This window comes from Microcaecilia unicolor, chromosome 3, assembly GCF_901765095.1.
Source record: "Microcaecilia unicolor chromosome 3, aMicUni1.1, whole genome shotgun sequence".
NCBI lineage: Eukaryota > Metazoa > Chordata > Amphibia > Gymnophiona > Siphonopidae > Microcaecilia > Microcaecilia unicolor.
The window spans coordinates 143694042-143716249 of record NC_044033.1 but is presented as its reverse complement, the minus strand read 5'-3'; the positions used below and the strand labels follow the sequence as shown (position 1 = coordinate 143716249).

The window sequence follows — 22208 nt, the reverse complement described above, 5'->3', positions numbered from 1 at the left end:
GTAGCTCCCATATCAGCCTCACTCCGAGGCCTCCCCCGGGCTCAGGACTCTCCGTCTCAGCGGAGGTCGCGCCATGTGGTAAATTCAAAATGGCGCCCGCTGCCAGCTCAGAGCGCGAAGAATCATCGCTCGCCATGCTCGGGCCGGCTCGAACATCTGTACAGCACGATTTACAGAGCCCCGCTGCTATCTGCGCTTGCCACACTTGGAACAGCGCTTTACTGTCTCCGCAGCCATCGCCGAAAACGGCGGTAAAATTCAAAATCGCCCGGATCGCGGGCCCACCCTGGAGGAGTCAGAAAACACTCTTACCTCACTGGACAGAGTATCACAGCTCCGGTCCCACAAAAAAAGGCAAGGAAAAACCTCTGTTCCAGCGTCTAAGCGTTTTTTTTTTTTAAACGCTGTGAGGAAAGCAGAGGTAAATAGAACTCCGGAGGCTCAGGTGAGTGGGAAAGGCAGGGAAAGGGCGAACCTATGTGCCTGCATCCACTGTTGGTGGGGAAGGACAGGGAAAGCTAAGCAATGTGTCCACATCCACGGAGGTATGGGTAAGGCAGGGAAAGGGCGAACCTATGTGCCTTTGAAGTGAAGCTGCTATAGCCTCCAACACCCCTGCTAACAACTGGCAAAAGCACAGGAGCAACCTCCAGGCAGATTTTAGATGGAGCTCGAAGAAGATGCAGCCACTCTGCTAGGGGAGATAGAGAATACTGAAGAGAGGCAGTGGAGCAAGCTGGTATGAGGCACTGAAAAAAGTGTGCTCTCTATCTCCCTCTGCTGGTTGATGGACACAACCCACCTGTAATGGCTGCATCTGCTTGATGACAAGGAATGTTCAGTTCTTAGCAAAGTTTGTGATGGTCTAGGGCAGGGTTTCTTAAGTCCGGTTCTGGAGTACTCCTTGCAAGTCAGGTTTTCAGGATATCCACAGTGAATATGCATGAAGATATTTGCATATAATGGAGGCAGTGTATGCAAAACAAGTTAATGCATATTCATTGTGGATATCTTGAAAACCTGACTTCCAAGAGGTTCTCCAGGACTGGACTTGGGAAACACTGGTCTAGGGGACCCCAGAAAAACAGAATGTGGAAAACTAGGAAGGCCATTAGGGTTGGGGGGGGGGTGGATTAAATGAAATGTGCAGGCAGTAATGGAGGAGCAGAGCCAAAAAAGAAAAGGAGAAAAACCCACCAAGTCTCATATGTATCAGAGTAGAGAGTGGGGCAAGGAATTCTGAAGAGTGGAAGTCCCTAATTGCTATGTTTCACTCTATGAAACTTTCTACACAACAGAAGCTGGAAATCATTCCCATCAGGAATTCACTGGGCTATTTTTTTTTGTGGGGTGAGGGGCATATTGCTCTGGAACCTCTGGTCTGATTTGGCCCATTTTTCCCACATGCCAAGTATCATCCCATTCCATTATATTTTCAGAGTTATTTCATCCCCAAACAGACAGCCATTATTGAACCCTTTTGTACAATTCTTTCAAACTTTCATTGGGTTGGAAAGAAAAACCCTCCAAAAACACTCAGCCTACTATTTATGAGAATAAAATCAAAACTATAAAGAAAATATCAATTTGAAGTACATACAGTAGGTGATATTTTCCGTCTCCTAGGTGATGATGCTTTATTCTCTCTCTCTTCTTGCTCTCGCAACAGAGCTTTAAGTTGATTAACTGTTAATAGAATGAGATTTCAAATCTGCCCATTATCAAAACACACAAAAAGAACCCTCCCTCATAACTGATATATATATTTATTTACTTTTTCTAGCGATATCTATTCAAGCTTTGCTAAAGAAGCACTTACCTGCATGACTGTGCTGAAGCTCTCCCCAGGCTTGGTCAGTGTTATTTTCTTCAGTGCTAGGGATAATAGCAGACTGCTCAAGGGAACTCTCTTTCTTCTTGGGATTCCTCTGTTCTATTGCATCTTTCAGTTGCTGGATGCTTGTATTTGCACGTTCTAGAAATAATTAGCCACAATGCAGGTTAGCTCTCTCTCAACTTACCTCCCCCAACCCTTCATGCCAAATAAAAGAAAATAAATGTAAAATTTGTTTTGTTTGATACTACCAAAATACAAAAGAGGTTTCATAATGAAACAAATGGTTGCACAGGTTGCTTTTGATTTATACTGACAATTGCTATAATTATTTTAATTTCCAAATATTTAAAAAATCTTACATTTGCACACAATTTAATTCTTTTTAACTTTCCACACAGCATGATGAGTACTTTCACTTATAATTATGCGCACTGAAATACATAATCAAGGATCATTTTGGGGCTTGACACAAGCTCTGGAGCAATTCTGTACCTGGGCACCTCCAATTAAGCACCCGGTGGGGCACACAGGAGGCATCTAGGTTCCGTTACAGAATACTAGCGTAACTGGTTATAAATGCACCTATAATTCAGGCAAGCACACTTATGTCAACCATACAGCTAGTATAAAGTTGCATGCCTAAGTGCAACAGGATGCACATAACTTACAATATTATCCAAGTTATGCATGTAGTGGGTGTCTCGTCTATGTCCTGCCCATCCACCCCTTGCAAAAACTATGCTTTGTAAGTTAAGCAGGTATTTCCAGAATAGTATTTAGGCACCATACCAGCCTTTATGCGCATATACTGTTTGTAAATTTGAATGCCTAGGTTACACAATTGCCCTTTACATACCTATAAATTTAATTAAAATGCTATGGAAAAAACAATCAAGAGCAAACCCACTGTGAAACTGTGAAAAGATTACAATCCCAAACACAGTGCAGGATTTTATACTTCATGGAGCGGCTGCCCCAGCCTATTCCCCCCTCCCCACCCCATCACCCTGCTCATTAAGAGAAAGATGATGGGATTTGATTTGATATACCACCTTTCTGTGGTTATAATCAAAGCAGTTTACATATTATATATTTATTTTATTTTAGTACATTTATACCCCACATTTTCCCACAAAAGCGGGCATAATGCAGCTTACAAAATTACAAAAGTCACATATCAATAAGGGTAATAACTGTATGAAACAGGTTCAATCAAGAGGAAGAAGGTGTGGACTAAGTGATGTAGTTGGGATATGCCTTCTCAAACAAAAATGTTTTTAAGGATTTCTTGAAAATGTGATGGTCGGCAATCTCTTTTAAGCACCTTGGTATACAGGTACTTACTTTCTACGTTGGGCAATGGAGGGTTAAGTGTCTTGCCCAGAGTCACAAGGAGCTGCACTGGGAATGAACCAAGATCACTGCACTAACCACTAGGCTATTCCTCCACTCCATCCCCACTCTTTCCCTTGCAATCCTGGATACCCCCACAAAACCCATCTCCTTCTTCCCTAACTCCAACCTCCCTCTCACCCCATCAATCAGCTCTATTCCTCAATAGAGGATAGACACATACAATATGCCTGGGCCCTTCCCCCTCCCTCTCTCAACCATATCATAGCCACCCCCGCTACATTAACTCCCCTCCCCCATCTGATCACCATACTCCCCTTCCCTAATTTAAATCAACAAATATATACATTTCACATCTATACACTACATAGCAGTTGTACAGCTCTCTGGTTGTAAGACAGTCCATCCTCACAGCAACTTGGAGTATAAAGATTATCCCCTAAGCAGTGCATGTGACAATTCTCATTTTGATGTCCATTCCCTAGGGATATGCACACATGGTTATCGAGCATTCCCAAATATCAGGCCAAGTTAAATTTTAGGGCTTCCTCACGCCAAATAGGAATGAGAAATAATCAGTCATGAGAGGGGGCAAATTATAAAACCTAAAGAAAGATCATCCTTTTAAGAAGAGGTACTAAATCCTTTACGGGCTCTTCTAGCATTCAGAAAGCCACCCAACAAATACATTAAAAAACCTATTAAATAGTCCTTTTAAAACAGCATGCTCTGCCGCTGTCTTCCTGGTGCTGTGGCACAAAATGCCCCTGCAACATCCCCACAAGGACCTATTGTCATAAGGGAAAACTCTTTGCACTGGGCCACCACTCTTGCCGAGTGATCTTGAAGTAGCAAAGTATTTTTCCACTCATATTCTAATCTATCCACTGCTTAAAAGTAGGCCTATGGTTTCAAAAAGCACAATTTAAGTCCAGGAAAAAGGGATTCCTGGTGGGGGAAAAAAAAAATGTGTGGAGAATGATTTTCATATTCTCACACATACTTTTCCCTCCCTCATGCTTGCCCTGCACAAATACAAGGTGCACAGTCTGTAGTTATTGGGTACCTGAAAACCTACTGGTCAAATTTTTAAAACAGACACAAGAATTGTAAACTACCCAACCTAATCGTAAATTCCCCTCTCCCACTAAAGTCAAACCATTAAATTACTAATTTTCAGTAAACCATTGCTTTGGAACACAATCTCAGAACATTTTCATTACCAGTAACAAGAAACCATGTCACAAGCAATAAAGCAAAGTTACTCACCTGTAGCAGGTGTTCAAGGACAGGACTACATGAATTCTCACATGTGGGTGACATCATCTGACGGAGCCTTGGTGAGTCTGCTACCCAGTATAATATGACTTTAAAAGGCTTTCCCACTGCAGCTCCTTGTGACTCTGGGCAAGTCACTTAACCCTCTATTGCCCCTGGTACAAAATAAGTACCTGAATATATGTAAACCGCTTTGAATGTAGTTGCAAAAACCTCAGAAAGGCGGTATATCAAGTCCCATTTCCCTTCCCTTTTGTCAGTGCCCCATCACATATGCAAAGGTGCCTTCCCATCTGACATGCGAGCGATGGACATCAGTACTACAATATTGCTAAAGGAATACAACTCCAGGGGGAGGAGGGGGGGTATGTGAGAATATGCGTCCTGGTGTCCTTGGGAGAACTCCTGTTACACGTGAGTAACTTTGCTTTCTCTTAGGACAAGCAGGACATCGATTCTCACATGTGGGAAAACCTAGCTACCAGGCTCACTGAAAATAACAACACTAGGATAACAGGGACTTGCAACAGCAAAGCCAGCCAACAAAGCCAATCAACTTGAACGTACAGTCTGTTGTGAAGATGCAGCTTGGAACAGAAGAAAAATGGGCCTAGGAGGGTGGAGTTGGATTCCAGAAATCAAGTAAATTTTGCAGAACTGTCTGGTCAAACAAACCGTCACATCGTCAGGCGTTTTTTAAGTGCGTCTGATATCCTACCCTGATATCTTATATGCAGGATGAAATAGATACATTGTTTCCTTCTTTTCTTTTCTTTTGTTTGGTATTTAGTAACTATAGTCCTATTACTAGTTAGTCATATTTTATTTGAGAGATTTTACATTTACTATTATCCTTAATGTCAGCTACCTGACGTTTTTCTTGGTATTTGAAATTGGATTTTATTCTGTATACACATATATTTTATTAATATCTATTTATATATTTTATCTCTCTATATATAATTAATTTGCCTAAAGGTGTTTTAGTGTTATATATCCCACTTTCATATATACACAATTACATTCTTTTTATAAATACACAATTACATTTTTATTCATATTTTAGGCTTCATGTGACTTTTATTAATTGATCAGTAAATGCTCCATCAATCAATATATTACAGAACACCCATTGATTGGTAGGTTTTTTTCCTTCTTTATCCCTTGATGTCTTATAAAATTATTTAATATCATCTGATGCAACATATTCAATTAGTATCTATTTGTATTAGATCTATTATTGATGTATTTCTCTGTTAATTTATATTGTTTTGTTAATATATTTATGTTTAATTTTAATTACAATTTAAATGCCTGAATCTTCTTTATAATTGTATCTGTGATGTTTTTAACAAACATTCTTTAGAATTATATAAATATATGGTTGTTTATGATTATGCAAATGATCAGTTTTTTTAAATATATCTTTTTTATATATGTATTTTTATATGTTTATAATTTTGTAGACCCCCGAGGAAGGCTGATACAGCCGAAACACGGACCGTGTTGGGTCCTAATAAAGGCTTTTCTGGAGCATCTTACCCTTGAGTGTGGTGTTTGATCTCTTGACACTGGGCCCTCTCCACCCTTCTTTTTTCTGTTGTGATTAAGATGAAACCCTGACACTACCTTAGGAAAAAACTTAGCATGTGTGATGAAATCTTGTATAGGGTGGATCAGCTACTAGATCCTAAAGGGGAAAAGGGGAAATGGGACTTGATCCCATGTAAGCCGCATTGAGCCTGCCATGAGTGGGAAAGCGCGGGGTACAAATGTAACAAAATAAATAAATAAACCGCCTTTCTGAGGTTTTTGCAACTACATTCAAAGCGGTTTACATATATTCAGGTACTTATTTTGTACCAGGGGCAATGGAGGGTTAAGTGACTTGCCCAGAGTCACAAGGAGCTGCAGTGGGAATCAAACTCAGTTCCCCAGGATCAAAGCCCACTGCATTAACCACTAGGCTACTCCTCCACTCCAGCTCACTGACTCTGCAAGCAAGTGACCGCCACCAAAAATAAGACCTTCCAGGTCAAGTACTTCAGATGACAGGAATCAAGTGGCTCAAAAGGAGCTTTCATCAACTGGCTGAGGAGTATGTTCAGGTCCCATGACACAGTTAGAGGTCTGATGGGGGGAAAGGGGTCTGTGAAAATTAAACCTCTCATGAAGCGAACAACTAAAGGCAGTACAGAGATGGGCTTACCTCCTACACAGATAGTAAGCACTTATCGCACTGAGATGAACCTTCACAGAGTTGGTTTTCAAAACCAGACTCAGAGAGGTGCAAGAGATACTCAAGCAGTTTTTGTATCAGATAAGAGAGGGATCTACAGCCTTGCCCTCATACCAGATGACAACCTTCTTCCAATTAAAATTATAACACCTCTTAGTAGAATCTTTCCTGGAAGCCAACAGGATCCTGGAGACAACCACAAGTAGATGCAAAAGGAGTCAAATTCCACACTCTCAATATCCAGGCTATGTGTAACAAGTGTCAAAAAACAGTCCAGCTTCCCCCTAGCTCTGGACAACTCCAGAAGTAGGGGGAAACAGATCTGCTTCAAAAAGCGAGGGGCAATGAGGATTATGGTTACCCAATACTGCTTGAGTTTCAGTAAAGTCTTCTCTACTGAAGGGGTAGGAGGATATGCATACAGAAGACTCTCTCCCCAATGTAAGAGGAATGTTTCTGACGCGTCTGCCACGCAACCTAAGTTTGGAACAGAACTGAGGAACCTTGCTGTTGAGATGAGTGGCAAAAAGATCCACCAATGGGGTGCCCAACCTTCGGAATACCCTGCGGGCTATGTCCTTTTTGAGAGGCCCATGGAACTCTTTGACCAGATATTTGTTCAGAGCCCTTAAGTCTAGGATGGGATGAAATCCCCCCCCCCCCCCCCCCCCCCCCCCCCAGTTTTCTTAGGCATAAGGAAATTCTTGGAATACAATCCCTTCCCCTCTTCCCCTGGTGGAATGGGTTCAACTGCATTGGCCTTTAGAAAAGCACAGAGTTCCTCTGCAAGCATTGCCTTGTGCTGAGAACAGATGCAAGACTCTCGGTGGGCAATTTAGTGGTCGCATTTGCCAATGTACTGTGCAACCTGTCCGGACTACTTGGAAAGCCCAACGATCAGAGGTTACAAGGGGTCACACCTTTCTTGGTAAAAATTCAGCCTCCCTCCCACCATAAGGTAATCCGGAGCCAGTCAAAAGTTCATCCCTTGTTTTGACTGAGCAGCAGGATGGGGTTTCTGAGGGTGCTGCTGCCGGGACAGGAGGGCGGAGAGTGGGCCTGTTGCTGTGGCCAGGAAGACGGAGCGAACCTTCACCTTTGAGAGTACTAGGTTCCTCTGCGAGACACCAGAAAAACTCTGAGAAGTGGAGGAGGCCGAGAGAGGGACTTAATGGTGTCAGTATGCTTTTTGATGAGATCAGTGACCACTTCCACTTTCTCCACAAAAAGATTATCCCCTCAGCATGGAACATCTGCTAACCTCTCCTGAACCACAGGCAGGGGTCTTTCAGTTCTTCATCTGTGCATACTGGAGAACTCAATGAAGACGTACAGTCAAAGCCCTCTAGGTAGGGAGTCATAGTCCAAGATGGTAAACAATTCCTCCCAGGGCTCATTCTCTATCTCCAACTTAAATGGAATGGCTTCCACCATTTCCCTGACAAAAACTGTGAAGTAGAGTTCCTCAAATGGGGATTTTCTTCTCCGCTGAGGGGAGGGGTCAGAATGGTATGCCACAGCACTACAAGCTGGCCGAAACTGGCTAAAAGTCCATTTTCTGCCCAGTTTTGGTTGAAAGGCTACTGCCACGGTTTTGGTTTTGGAAAAAAAACCTGAATTTGCATTTTCAGTGGAAACTAAAAACGTATGCTTTATTCCCCTCCCCTCCAAACAGGAGTTGCCTCTCCCTCAAACCCCCCCCCCCCCCCCCCCCACCGCCCACCTGTGGCTGCCACCCTCAGGCCTATTTTACAATTTCTGTCAGTCTAAAGGAGTAGTCAGGGCAAGAGTGATCCCTAGTTACTCCTGCCCATGCTGGCTCTACTCTCAAAATGGCTGCCTGACCTCTAATGGCAATCTTGTGAGATTGATGCAAGAAGTCACAGCAGGCATTTTGAGAGTAGAGTTGACATTGGCATACGTGACTGGTGATGCAGTTATGATCTTGCACAGTAGTTTATATGGTAAATAGGAGTGCTCCAAATAAATCTTTTTGATATGAAAGTTTAGCAGAAATTTAAGTCTGTAAATGTGGGATGATAATCAGTCCAGGGGCAGAGTCAGGGTTGACACGGAAAGTAACTGGGTGCTGCCAATTTTTAATGCTGGTACCCAGATAACCAGCTAGGCAAGAATGACCACATAAAATGTAGTTTTAACTATGTCTGCTTAGTTATTTGGATGCTGCCACTGAATTGTGGCACACCTAGGTGACTTCAAGGAGCTGCCCATACCTGAATAAGGGCCCCACAAGGCTTCCCTATCCCCTGCCCGTTCCCCCAACCCCTTCCAACAGTCATAACAGTCTGATCACTAAAAACCAACCTGTTCAAAAAGGCATACCACAATGATCGATCCTAAATTCCAGATAACGAAACTTACACCAGAACTGGACAAAACTGAACCCTCGATACTTGATTGCTTAATTTACTGTCACCATTGAACTTTAACGCAATACCACTTTATTTCTCAGTCTGGAAATGAACTCTCTATACCTGACTGCTTAAAGTACTCTGTCACTTACAAACTTTAATGCAATACCACTCTCTATTTCTCATTCCAATAATGGTGATCGCCACTACGGCATAATGTAAGCCACATTGAGCCTGCAAATAGGTGGGAAAATGTGGGATACAAATGCAACAAATAGAATAAAATAAATAAATAAATAATCTCCTTAGGAAATAGCCTCTGTGAAGATATGACATCAGCTGTCACTTCAAATGCAATGCAAAATCAGCCACTGTAAAAGCACTGTGGCTTTAATTTCAATTTTCACTAGCTGAGGTCCATGTGTGTGGAGGCTATTTTGCTTGGCGATAAAATATAGGCTTTTATTATTTAAATTGTTATAAATATTCTGCTTTGAATACTATTTCGGAGAATCTAAAGAATTTCCAGGCTCTCTTGAGTATGATGAAAATGCAGTGCTTTAATCAAACGTGTGGCATGTAGAAACTAGATTCTAGGAGAAAGGAACCTGTAGCAATTGTTTTTAAGCACAAGTACTGGTCAGTTTATAGTGTTACAAGGGAAATGATATTACAGTGACATGAAGTTTATACATTAGAAAATAATTTGAGATACGTATTGCTCTTGATGGTAATATTTCAGAGCATACAGTCCTCACATTTAGCAACATCAATAAGCTTTTTTTATTCTGAATTGTGCATCAGGCTGGTATAATGTCCGTAGTGTAGACCAGTGTCTGGACTCCTTTACCCTAGTTTAGTTAGGATCTATATCATGCTTGTCTTTAATCAGTTTTATAACTAAATACAAAACAGGAAGCATCTCAATACTACTTTCTGCTGTTACTTGTGCACTGTTTGGGTAAGCATAACGAGCTGCTAATCATGCTTTTTTTTTTTTAACACGTTCGCAAAAAGTTCCTGTCTCAGAGGATATTAAACTACATCTGCATCGTCTTGAAAACCTAATGTGCCAGACTTGTTGAGGAGTCCTTGTTAAAATGGTTCTCCCAGTTCTCAGCCTGCAGATCCTGGGACTGGAAAGTAATAATATCCCGTGGGCATCATTGGTTCACATCAAGGAAGTTTGATAACAGGAGAAAGCATGAGCCTATCTGGCTCATTATCTGGGCTGATGTCAGTGGGCGGAGCTTCCTGCCATACTGGCGACACCAAAACATTGCAATAGCTTTTGAAAACAATAGCAAATTTGTGAGGTTTATATTGTTTTATTAAACCATCTAGGAGGGGATGGGGAGGGGAAAGGTTATATTCAAAATGTATTTCTCAGAGCTTGCTTTATTTGCAATGGTGTATTGTGTATTTCACTGCTGCGCTATATGCCTTTATTTATGCTTATGATGACAATAAAGATATTTCTACATAAAAGCAATAGCAACTTTGATCACAAAAGAAGTGTGTGGGGGTGGTGCAACTGTAACTTTGTACCCAGCTTGGCAACGCGCTGCCCCGGGGTTAACACAGCAATAAACCAATCAGAGCCCCAGAAGCCAAGCCACGGTCCTTCCCATCTGGCAGTGGATAAAGGCCGGTAACTCACAATGCTGGGCCTCTGCAGCTGCCTCCTCCTCCTCCTCCTCCCCCCCCCCCCGGTGGCGCTTGCTGCCTCCTCAGTCCAGCCCGCCAGCCTCCATCTCCCCTGTCACAGTGCTAGGGTGTCCCTATAACCAGCCCCTCGAAATGACACACACACAGATTATGGTTTAGAACTAATTAGTACTCTGATGAAAAGTTACTCCATTCTGAAGGTTTCTCTGTGTACATCCATATGCTGAACAAGCAAACATGTTTCTATAACTGAGATTTAATATACATGCTACCAACATGTAGCAGATAGTTTGTTTTGGTGTCACCAATATGGCGACTGCGGGGGGAGACAGCTTCAAATTTTTGATGTCATGCCATCTCCTGTCTTCATTAAACCTCCTTAGTTCATATTCACACAATCAAAAACTTAGTTTTCTGTTTTGGTTTTGGCTAAAACCAGGTGAAAAGTTTTGGCTGCAGTTTCAGCCAAAAGTGTTTAGACAATTTGGTGGCAGTTTCAGCTTTGGCCGAAACTGAAAGAAGCAGTTTCAGTCGGCCTCTATACCCGACTTCTCCTCCAGGAAGTTACAGTTATAGAGCTTATAGTCTGCTATTACCAAATGTAGTTCAAAGCAGATAACAATAAGAAGAACTAGACTAAACATCTAGGAATGTACAATGAATTATCAACAGAATTATAACTAAATCACTGTATTCAAAACGTTTCCTAAAAAGGTAAGTTTTAAGCATCTTCTTAAAGCTAACAAAATTGGACAAAATACTTTAATCCCATTTGGAAGGTGTGACCGAAATGTTGCTGCTTGATACATAAAAATTGTCTGAAATAATTTCCAGTAGGGAATACCTTTAGGACTAGGAAATATTTAAAAATTAGAGTTGTACAAGATGCATTCTCCCATATACTGGTCTGCATATTAATGTCATGATATAACCCAGTATAGCTCCATACAGTATTTTGAAAACTAGACTACCTAATTTAAACATAATTTGGCCCTCAACTGGGAGCCAATGGATAATTACATAAAATGGAGTAATATGCGAAGAAACATTTACTGAGAAGACCAAATGGATGGCAGTATTTTATATGGTTTGCAACCATTTCAAAAGAATAAACACCCCCAAATATACTATATTACAGTAATCCAGTTTACTGAAAATTAGAGACTGAACTACCAGTTGAAACTGTTTGCGATTAATTTTCTAATTCTTCTCGATTTCTGCATTACCCAAAAACAACTCTTTCTCAAATGATTTATTTGTTCAATCATGATCATTTTGCAGTCAATGATGACCCTCAAAATCCTAATTGATCTTCCTAGTGTGTATGTTGTATTATTCACTGTAAGTGTGAAATCATCATCAACTTTAACATCATTCCCAATAAGCAGAAATTTGGTCTTTCCCTTATTAAGCTGCAGGAAATTCTTACCCATCCAAGCACCAATAAAAGACATGCATCTCGTGACTTCTGGTAGTAAATCCACTAGTTTAGATCTAATTGGAAACAGTATCACAATGTCATCAATATATATATATATATATATATATATATATATATATATATACTAGTAAAAAAAGGCCCGTTTCTGACTGTAATGAAACGGGCGCTAGCAAGGTTTTCCTCTGAGTGTGTATGTTTGATAGAGTGTGTGTGAGAGTGACTGTGTGATAGGGAGTGAGTGAATGTGTGTGTTTGACAGAGAGAGTGACAGGGTTGATGCTGCTTTAGTGGGAGTGGGTGGCAGGCGGTTTAGAGTTTGGTCAGCGTTGTGTTGTGTGGGCTGTTTGTAAGAGTGCTGGTAGTTTTGAGGAGAGATGCAATGAGTGTGTGTGAGGAACTGAGGGGTGGAGGGGTTACCATTGCTGGGGGGTGGGGTGTCAGTGATTGAGTGTGGAATACATAGAGTGTGAGTGCCTATGTATCTATGTCCTGCATCAGTGTACGTGTGTGAGTTGGGGGTGGGGGAAGGGTGTTAACTGGGATCCTGGTTGGAGGTTGAGTGAGTGGTGATGTTGTATCCATGTCGTGTGTGTGTGTGAGATTGACAGGGGGAGGGGGGCTGGGGTTTGTAGGGGGCTGGGAGGCAAAGGGGGGAAGTGGGAGTGGCCATGTTGTATCCATGTCCTGTGTGTGTGAGATTGACAGGGGGAGGGGGGCGTGGGGGGGTTGTAGGGGGTTTGGGGGGGCGAAGGGATCTGGTTTCGGCTGACCTCATGTGTCGGGCAGTGGCATACCAAGGGGGTGGCGTTAGGGGCAGTCCACCCTGGGTGCACGCCGCTGGGGGGGCGCCGCGCGCCGGTCAGCTACGTTGGTTTCCATGCTCCCTCTGCCCCGGAACAGGTTACCTCCTGTTCCGGGGCAGAGGGAGAATGGAAACCAATGAAGTTGACCGGCCTGCGGCACCCCCCCCCCCCCCAGAGGCGTGCACCCGGGGGGAGGGGTAGTTCGCCGGGATGAGGGGTGTCCTTTCGCCGGGGGGGGGGGGGGTCGCACTGCACCGGGGGGGCGGGGTGCATCGGCAATCCACCCCGGTGTCAGCGCCCCTAGGAATGCCACTGGTTTCGGGGCTCATTGTGAGGGAAGTGAGATGTGTGTCCGTGTTTTTTTACAGCAGCTTAGCAGTTCTTCTGTTTAGAGATTGACAGGGGGAGGGGTGGGGGGGTTGTAGGGGGTTGGGGTGGTGTGATGGGGGGGAAGTGGGATCGTGCATCAGTGTGTATGTGTGTGAGCGGGTTGATGGTGGCAGGGTGTGAACTGGGATCTGGTTTTGGCTCACCTCATGTGTTTGGGCTAATTCTGAGCCAAGTCAGATGATTGTCAAATTTTTTTTTTTTTACAGCAAGTTGGGGGTTGGGAAGGGTGGAACTGGGATCCTTCATCAGTGTGTATGTGAGTGAGAGGGTTGATGGTGGAAGGTAGGGGCAGGCTTTGCTAATTGTGAGGCTGCAGTGTATTTCTGTGTTGGTGTGTGTACCAGTATCAGAGGAGAGTATCAGAGGTGGGAGCAGGGTTTGGAAACTGTGAGGCTGCATCAGTGTATTGCTTTGTGAGACAGATTTTTTTTTCAGCCTTAACTTCTTTGTTTGTGCTGGCTGTGGTCGTCTGCCTTCCGTTTACTTGATGGGGTTTTTTTTTTCTATCATTTATCCTGTCTGAGTGATTGAGTTGTTATTGGGGTGTGTGGCTTGGTGGGCGACCTTCCTTGTTTCTCCTCACTGTCCTCTTTAGAGATTGACAGGGGGAGGGTTATAGGGTGTGTGAAGGGGGGGGAACTGGGATCCTGCTGTGAGACAGAGTTTGTTTTACATTGTTTCTCTTGGCTGTGCTGCTGTCTGTTCCATTTGCTTCAGCTGGGTTTTTTTTTCCTATCACTCATCATGCCTCAGTGAGTGAGTTCTTAGGGAGGGGGTGTGGCTTGGTGGGCGACCTTCTCCAGCTATCCCTTCCCTTCGTGTCAGCAGGTTTTTTTTTTGTTTTCGATCACTGAGGCTGCCTCATGCGATTGGTTGAGTGTCATTGCTCCGTCCCCGACGTCATAACGTTTGACGCGTGGGCGGGGCAGACACTCAAGGAGCAAAAAGCGGTCTCAGCCACCTCACTTTAGAATGTTGGGAAAGTGAGGCTTCATTAGAACGTTGGAGGTGCGTTTTATATAGATAGATAAGCTTCGTAACCAAGCTTTTGCAGTGAATATCCTAAAGATGAGGCACCCACAACCAGGCAACCACCCATCTGAAAGCTCACCTTGCATCTTAACCAAATAGGACCTATGAGAAAGCCCCTAAACCAATTTAGAACTGTCTAATTCTGCAAGAGAGCATCATGCGTTACTAGATAGAATGCGCTTGACAGGTCCAGTTGCATTATTAAAGTCTGATCATGAAAAGTCTGCTGTTTGAGATGTGAAAACAAGGTACATAACAAATGTTTCTCTATTATGAAAAGCACAAAAACCTGATTGAGATATGTGTAAAACATTAAATTGATCTAAGTGATCAGCTAAATATTTGGTAACCAAATCTTCCATAATCTTGACAAAATATGGAATTGAGGCCACTGGTATATGGTTAGTAACATCCGATGCTGGAATTGTTAAGTTTTTAATTATAGGAGTAAGAACAATCCTCACTAGACTTCCATGAATGGTCTGACTCAGACTCAGCAAAATACTCCTCATGGGAGGTATTAGTCTGCACCTGCCTTGGTCTACTGGTGTGATGTCCAGGCCCCAACACTGGGCACCAAGGTATGAGTCTGCTGTGAGACTCTGCTCAGCAAGGTACTGGAATCAATGACAGCTCAACAGGCAGGTCATGGGCCTCCATGTCAGAGTGGGCCAGTACTACGGCTGGCACAAGTGACCTCAATGCCTGTGCACTTTGCTGCAGCAGCAAGCCTGCCAGCTCCTCTCTGAGCATGGTTCAAAACTGTTCATCGTGGGCAGGCATCAGTAAAGACTCAGTCGAAGTTGGAAGGGAGACAGCATGAAAACGTCTCGGTGCCAAATCGGAAACAGTGTCCTGTCTGCATGGAGACTGCCACTTTGGCAACGCAACTACCGAGCGGGAGCAATCCTCTCAACTTCAACACTTCTCAGGTGCTGGCGACATCAATGTCCCAGAACTCCCGGCACCATGCTTCGAGGGAGACCAATGCCAATGCTTCTTCATCTTCACTCGGGATCCCTAAATGCCAAAGAAGAGGACATTGAATCCACACACTTCCTCAGTGTTGGATCCGATGTTGACAAGTCACAGGGCCCTGCTTCAGTGCCCGATGTCAAGGCAAGTGGAGACCTCCTCTATGCATGTGCACTCCTAGCATACAACGCGGCTCTAGCAGCCATTGGGATTGATGCCTCCTATGCACTGTCGATGGACCAGACTTAGTGATAAAAGGTTTCTCAAGCTGGGCTTCTCTAGCTTTCTGGGTTCTTTTCTGCACACACAAAAAACACAGATACCTCGTGGTCTGGGCCCAGGCATATCAGGCAGGTACCAATTAAGGGGATCAGTCCTTGTTGCACTGGGCTTAAGCCACTGAGAACTATTTTGGACAAAAAGGGGAAAACTGCCGATGCAAAATGAAACAGCTCAATGGTGAAGGTGAAGAAGCTCACCTGCGCAATGTAACCTGGCAGATGATCAGGCCTAAGAGGGCCTCATGAGCTAAAAAAGAAAAGAAACTTAAAACCCTGTGATATGGAAAAACTAAAAGGGTAAGACCAGAAAAACAATGAGGGAAAAAGGAGAAAGAACACGCATGGGAAGGCACTAAAGATCAAAATCTCCCTGATGCGCTGAAGAGAGATCGCCAATGTGACCTCCCTGCTTCACACAAAAATAGAGACTGATGGGTCCCCGCGCTCGCATGAGCAGGAAGGCAGCTGCGCATGAGTGGTGGGACGCTGCTAAAAGTTATTACACTGGGCAGCATTCACACCGGAAATCAGTTGGGTGACATCACTTACATGTGAGAATCGATGTCCTCCGAGAAAGATCTAATCTCCTCAGCAGCAACAGCAGATGAAAAGAGACAACAACTTTACTCCCAACTTCATACGGTCGCTTCCAGAAAGGCTATTGTATAGATACATAACTGCAATATATGTGCCTATTTGATATAGCTGCCTAGGCACCTTGTTATGAGAAACACTCTTAAAAACTATATTGGGGAATTTAAGTTATCAGCAAGGAGGAAAGGGAATTCTTCAAGTGAAGGTTGCAGACCAGGGGAATGAAAAAGTTAAAAGCAGGAGAAAAGGGCATCTTTCCAGCAGTTACAAAGCAGATGGACTAAAACACAAAAACATGAAGAATCATATGCTTCCACTGATCCTGCCAAGATTCCCATCCTCCTGCTTGCTAAATACTAATACTTGGCCGTTCAGGCTTTTAAACTGTCCAATTTAATTGAACTACATAATCAAAACTCTGCACAGGTTACACCCAATGCTTTCATACTGCATTGGGTTACAATTTACAACTCAGTTATAGCCCAAAACAACAAAGATGTTTTTAAGGATAACATGTATGGAACGCCAAAAGTATAACTTCCAAAGGCAGGGCAAGGACTCTTCCAAAGGCAGGGCAAGGAGAGGGTGCCTATCTGTTCCATATGTGAATCTGTATGCACATCTACCCATATTACTATTATTCACCAGATTGGATGGGCCAAGTTGATCTTTTCCCTAATCACTTACTATTTTACATCATAAAGCCCTTGCTGATAAGAAGAACCATTTCCTTATATAATACATGCATAATACACGGAAATGGACACACACTAACACATCCAGAAAAAAACAAAATGGACTATCTGAATGTTTTACGATGTATCCAGCCAGTGTGTGTACTTTTCAGAAGAATTACTCATTTGGACGTACGATACACCCAGTAAAAATTAGCTATATTGAGCAGAGTGACATGATGAATTTTCTATATTTTGGATTTAAGTTGAAAACAGCACCTCCTTCCCCGACACTTTTGCAGGATTAAAAAAAAACAAGACCTGTGCCAAAAACTAGTCCTAGGTGGACTGAAACCAACTGCTGATTGTTTGGAATCCATCCTTCTTTGCCATATTAATATTCTAAGTCTCAATTAAGACACCCTGCTATAAATTATGTTTTCCAAAATCACACAAAAAGGATTTCAAGGACAAATGAGGTATCTTTCCCTTAAGTCCTCTTGAAGTTGACCAAACTTTAGAAAGGACAACACTTTTCATTAATAGTTCTTTAACTCTTACAGGGTTTGGCTAGGAACACATGACAGAAGAAAACATTACCATTTGAGACACCATCATTTATAGTCAGATGCATTAAGCACTTTTCTCATAGACACAAAATAGGAAAAACCCTTTGGTAGCTCTGGCTACCTGTGTAAAAGTCACATGTATTTACTGTTAGTATATATGACCCTTTTTACTCTGTAATTTTGCAAACTGCATTAATCAAATTAAGTGGGGGGTTTTTTAATAAAGACAAGCTGAAAAAAATTGTAGCAAGTTGTCTTATTGTGCATTTTTTAAAATATAGGAACATAAACATTGCCATGCTAGGTCACACCAAAGGACCATCAAGTCCAGCATCCTGGTTCTAGCAGTGACCAATCCAGGTCACAAGTATCTAGCAGGGTTCTGAAAAAGCAGATAGATTCCATGCTGCTTTTCACCAAGGATAAGTGTATTTCATAGAGAAAATAGGTAGTAAGCTAAATGAGTCCTATGTAGTAAGCATTTTCTCCAGCCAGAAAAGTAGACAACCCCTTTTATTAAGGCCTATAACCACTAACTGTATTCAGGATGAGCTTGAACAGTTTTAAAATTAAAGAGAAGTGGTTTATCTTAATTTAAAAAACAAAGTGTTTCAACTAAAAGCATATTTAATGAGAAAACATGTTTTGTTTGTGGACAGATATTTTAGTGTTCCCACAGAATATCTCATACCACCCATTTGTGCATAAAGAAATTTCTTCAGTTTAAATTTAGGATTTTAGGTATAGAGTTACTTTTTTTTTTTTTTTACAGTTCCCCTGTAAATGTGTGCTGCAGCACCACGCTAACATACATGTTTGTATATCCTATTTAGTTGGAAAAATTTCTTGTAGATAAATCTCGAGAGAATGGTTAGAGGTTTATGGTACAAGTAGCTAATTGGGGATTTGGACCTTCTAAGACTTCTTTTGGTTTTCTTTCACCTCATAATGTGGACATAATGAATTATTTCAAGTTATTAACTATACTCGCTATGGGGCCCTTTTACTAAAGCTTAATGTGCACTATTTCCATTAGCAGGTTCTAAATGCAAAAAGCCCATTTTATACCTATGGGCTTCTTAGCATTTAGCACACATTAACAGAATTAGCACATGCTATGTTTTAGTAAAAGGGCCCCTATGAATTGGGTATATTGTATTTATTTCCCTTCTCAGTTTTGAGATGTAAATTGATTAAAATGCAAATATTTTAAAAACAACAATGCAATTCACACATGCTGTGGGAGCAGAACATGTACGTTATAACAAAGTAAAAAGTGGAAAAAATTTTACAAAACAGTAATGTTAATAAATTAAAGGGATATAGAAAAATAACAAGGACAATCCCTGGGTTCTGCTGCTGGTCCCTATCATCCCTGTCAAGTTAGATTTCTTTTCTACATCTACTGTTTTCTCCTATTTTCCTCAAGCATAATATAGAGTTTCTCCTGCTCATTCGTCTGTGGGAAACCTTTGAGTTGCTCTCTTAGCTTTGGAAAATGTGTTTTTCTAATATTTCTTGCATTTAGCATAGTGCACATGGAAATGCACTTCCGTTTGTTTCTATGGTTTAAGGTTGGTTAAGATGGTGCACAGGATGGTCTTAACCCTAGTCCCTGAAGAAAGAAATCTGAAAACCGCGGAGTCGGGCGTGTCCAGGGGAAGGCGGTTGAATGTTTTCACATAATCCTGCCCTTTGATTCAGCGAGGCAGCACGAATGAAGATAAATGCCGTTTGATTGAAATATTTTGCCATTTTTAAGTAGCAGTGAATGAATTGAACTGGTGCTGGTTTAAACAGTTTAACACAAAGAAAGTTTTGTGAAATTGGTGCTGGTTCAAACAGAGTATCACTAAGAAAGTATTGTGAAAGATAGCAGCTTGATAGCACTTACGTGGTTCTATAATTATAAATAAAATGAGTAACCCAATGAAAGAAGTGCTATACCACTAGGCAGCAGTACATCTGAGTGCCAAAGATAGTGGGTGAATCTGAGGGTACTCAAAAAATATATAAAAAAAATATTATCACAGCGAATGGCAACAACAATGGAATGTATTATTATCATTCTTTAATTAGGTAGCAGTGATCCTGGTTCTAGTAGAGTAAGTCTCAGCCATGCACACAGATTTGCAGCAGCAGCTGTTGATCCAGTGAGAAATACTGGGCCAGATTGAGGCAGAGCTAAGGATGCTCCGTGAGGAGTAGTGGCAGCCTCAATGAGGCCAACGGACCATCGCCACTGTAGATAGTTTAGAGTGTTTTATTGTTACAAATATAATGTTTACAGCTATTTGCACTCCACGCTGTAAAAAATGTGTTTGTTTCCCCTATATGCAAGGCTGATAGGTGCTGTGGTTTAAACACTACTAGCCAAGCCCTAGGAAAGGGAGACTGCAGAATCAGGTGGGGGGAGGGGTGACAGGGAGAGAAGTGTCCAAATAGCCCTCAGTATCTACAATCAGAGCAGCTTCCCCTGAATGTCAAGTGCTCTACAAAAGGCGAGGGAGGCAGTGACCTTCAGGTGCCATGTCCTGGGCTGCAGCCGGGGTTGTAGCTGGTCAAAGAGGTGCTGTATGGGAGCCCTGTCAAAGCAGAACCTACTAAGGCATCCCTGGTCAATGAAGTCCAGGAAGTGGGTCCGGGGCATGAAGACTCTCTGATAGGGATATCTCCTCCGGGGCCTACCCTCCAAAGTCTCATCCATCTTCAGCAAGACGTAAGCCATCAAAGTATTCAGCTGACCCATGATTGATATGCAGATGTCCTACTACCACAGGTGCAATCCACTGACCCTAGGAACACCACTCTGCACACCACCTACTGCACCTCATTAAACCCAGCACTAGCAACCACACCAGCATACAGCCATGAGAGACACACCAGCTGCCCAAAACACTCACTCTCCCACCACAGCCAAAACAGTCTTGACACATACAGCTGCAACACAGAGCACAGTGACAAACTTGGAATAGACAAAGAGAGGAACAATGATGGACAGAAGACAAGAAGGTGGGGGGGGGGGGTCTAATGGGAGGTGTGAGGGTTTGAAGACAGTGAGTGCTTGGTGGGGGAAGAGGCGAGGTACAGAGCAATGGATGGGTGTTGCTCGGGGCCTAGCAGGTGTGGGCAAAGAGCCGAGGAGGTGAGACACAAAGGAGGCAAGGCAGGAAACGTGAGGGTCAAAATGGTCAGACTGGGTCAAACACACAAAGGTAACAAAGCACTCATGACCCGATGCTCAAAACTAAACGCGGGTGCTACAGGCTGTTGGCGCCGCAAAGACCGCATTTACCTGCTCAGAGTGTTCAGAGGGGTCTAGCGCAGGAAACAAGGAGCGCAGCAAGCATTAGCACAGATAGAATGCAAATGTAGTGCAGCTCATGTAGATCAGGTCACTTTGTATTCCTCCCCAACGCTCAGAAAAGAGCGCCCTAAAAAAACTGACTTACCGCTGCAAAAAATAATGTCAGGTAGGAGCTGGCATTAGAGTGTTGGAAGAAAGGATTTCCCATGATTCTCATGCTTCTCTGTACAAAACCTGCTGGCTCTGATAGTTTTTGGAAGCAGAAGGAAGCCCATGCAAGACCTTAAGCACTGGTCATGAGAAACAGCAGACCCAAGCGAAAGTACATATGGGTGTCTAAAAAAAGTGTCCAAGCTAAAAAAAAAAAAAAAAAAATTAAAAACACATATTTAGGCCACAGAAAACAGAAGCTAATGAGTGCTTCACGTTCAGATTTTACCAGGTTCATGTACACAGGAGCAGAGTTTAACGCAAAACTCTTCTGCGCATGCGCCAGGCACAATCCTCACACCAAACTCCCTAATGCTCAACACTAAGAGTGTGCCTTTATTTGCACCTCATTAGTGTTGACCATTAGGGCGTTATTCTTCTTCGCTGTTCTAGTGGTATTTTTACAGCGCTATTCAGAACACTGGAATTTTGAGCATCGGGGCCTGAGCAATTCTCCACTATTTCTCACAAACGACCACTTCCACCTCTCCACTCTCCAACTCAGTAAAATAAAAAATGGGTCTAAAGCCTTACCCTAAGTGCTTTTAAAGCAATTCTAATTCGGATGTTTTGAAGTCATTCTACTATCCATTACTGGCAATCACCTAACACTGCCCATATCATGCCCTCGAAACTGGTACTGTCTTTTTTTTCGGTGGGTGATGGACTTGGGTGCGTTTTTATTTTTTTGTTGGTTTCATTACATGCTTACATGTTTTTCTGTGAGAAATACATATATCTGCCAGTTATGCCATTTTTAAATGTTTTCTGTTTTGAAAATGAGCCCCAAAATGATATAACAAACATTTGATTTCCGAGTCATTTAGTTTTATTCGTAGGGCAGAGGATCCCCTGGTATTGTGGAACCAATCATCATGGTTGTCCCTATCAGTAGGTAGATTAGGAGGCGTATGTTCAAAGCACTTACAAAGTTATATAGAGCTGCATTTTTGAAAGAAACGTCTAAATCAGAATTTGGACGTTTTACAAAGACGTCAAAATTCTGAACCGGGAAGAAAGTCATTTTCGAAAAAGATGGACGTCCATCTTTTGTGTTCCAAAATACCATGGACGTTTTGCAATTTGGACATCTTTGATTTTCGGCCATTTTTGAAACCAAAGACGTCCAAGTCTACAACGTCCAAGGGCAAGCCACTGGGACATGGGAGGAGCAAGCATTTTTAA

General features: G+C 42.6%; 1 protein-coding gene across 1 annotated transcript in view; it reads right to left on the bottom strand.

The window, feature by feature from the left end:
* Window positions 1-22208, bottom strand: part of SDCCAG8 (serologically defined colon cancer antigen 8) — a 434015-nt gene that overhangs the window by 405609 nt on the left and 6198 nt on the right. The window contains exons 2-3 of the mRNA XM_030196427.1: window positions 1820-1975; window positions 1601-1686 (exon numbers count right to left, since the gene is read on the bottom strand). Of these exons, the coding sequence (XP_030052287.1) occupies window positions 1601-1686; window positions 1820-1975 (242 nt within the window). The remainder of the gene's footprint in view (window positions 1-1600; window positions 1687-1819; window positions 1976-22208) is intronic.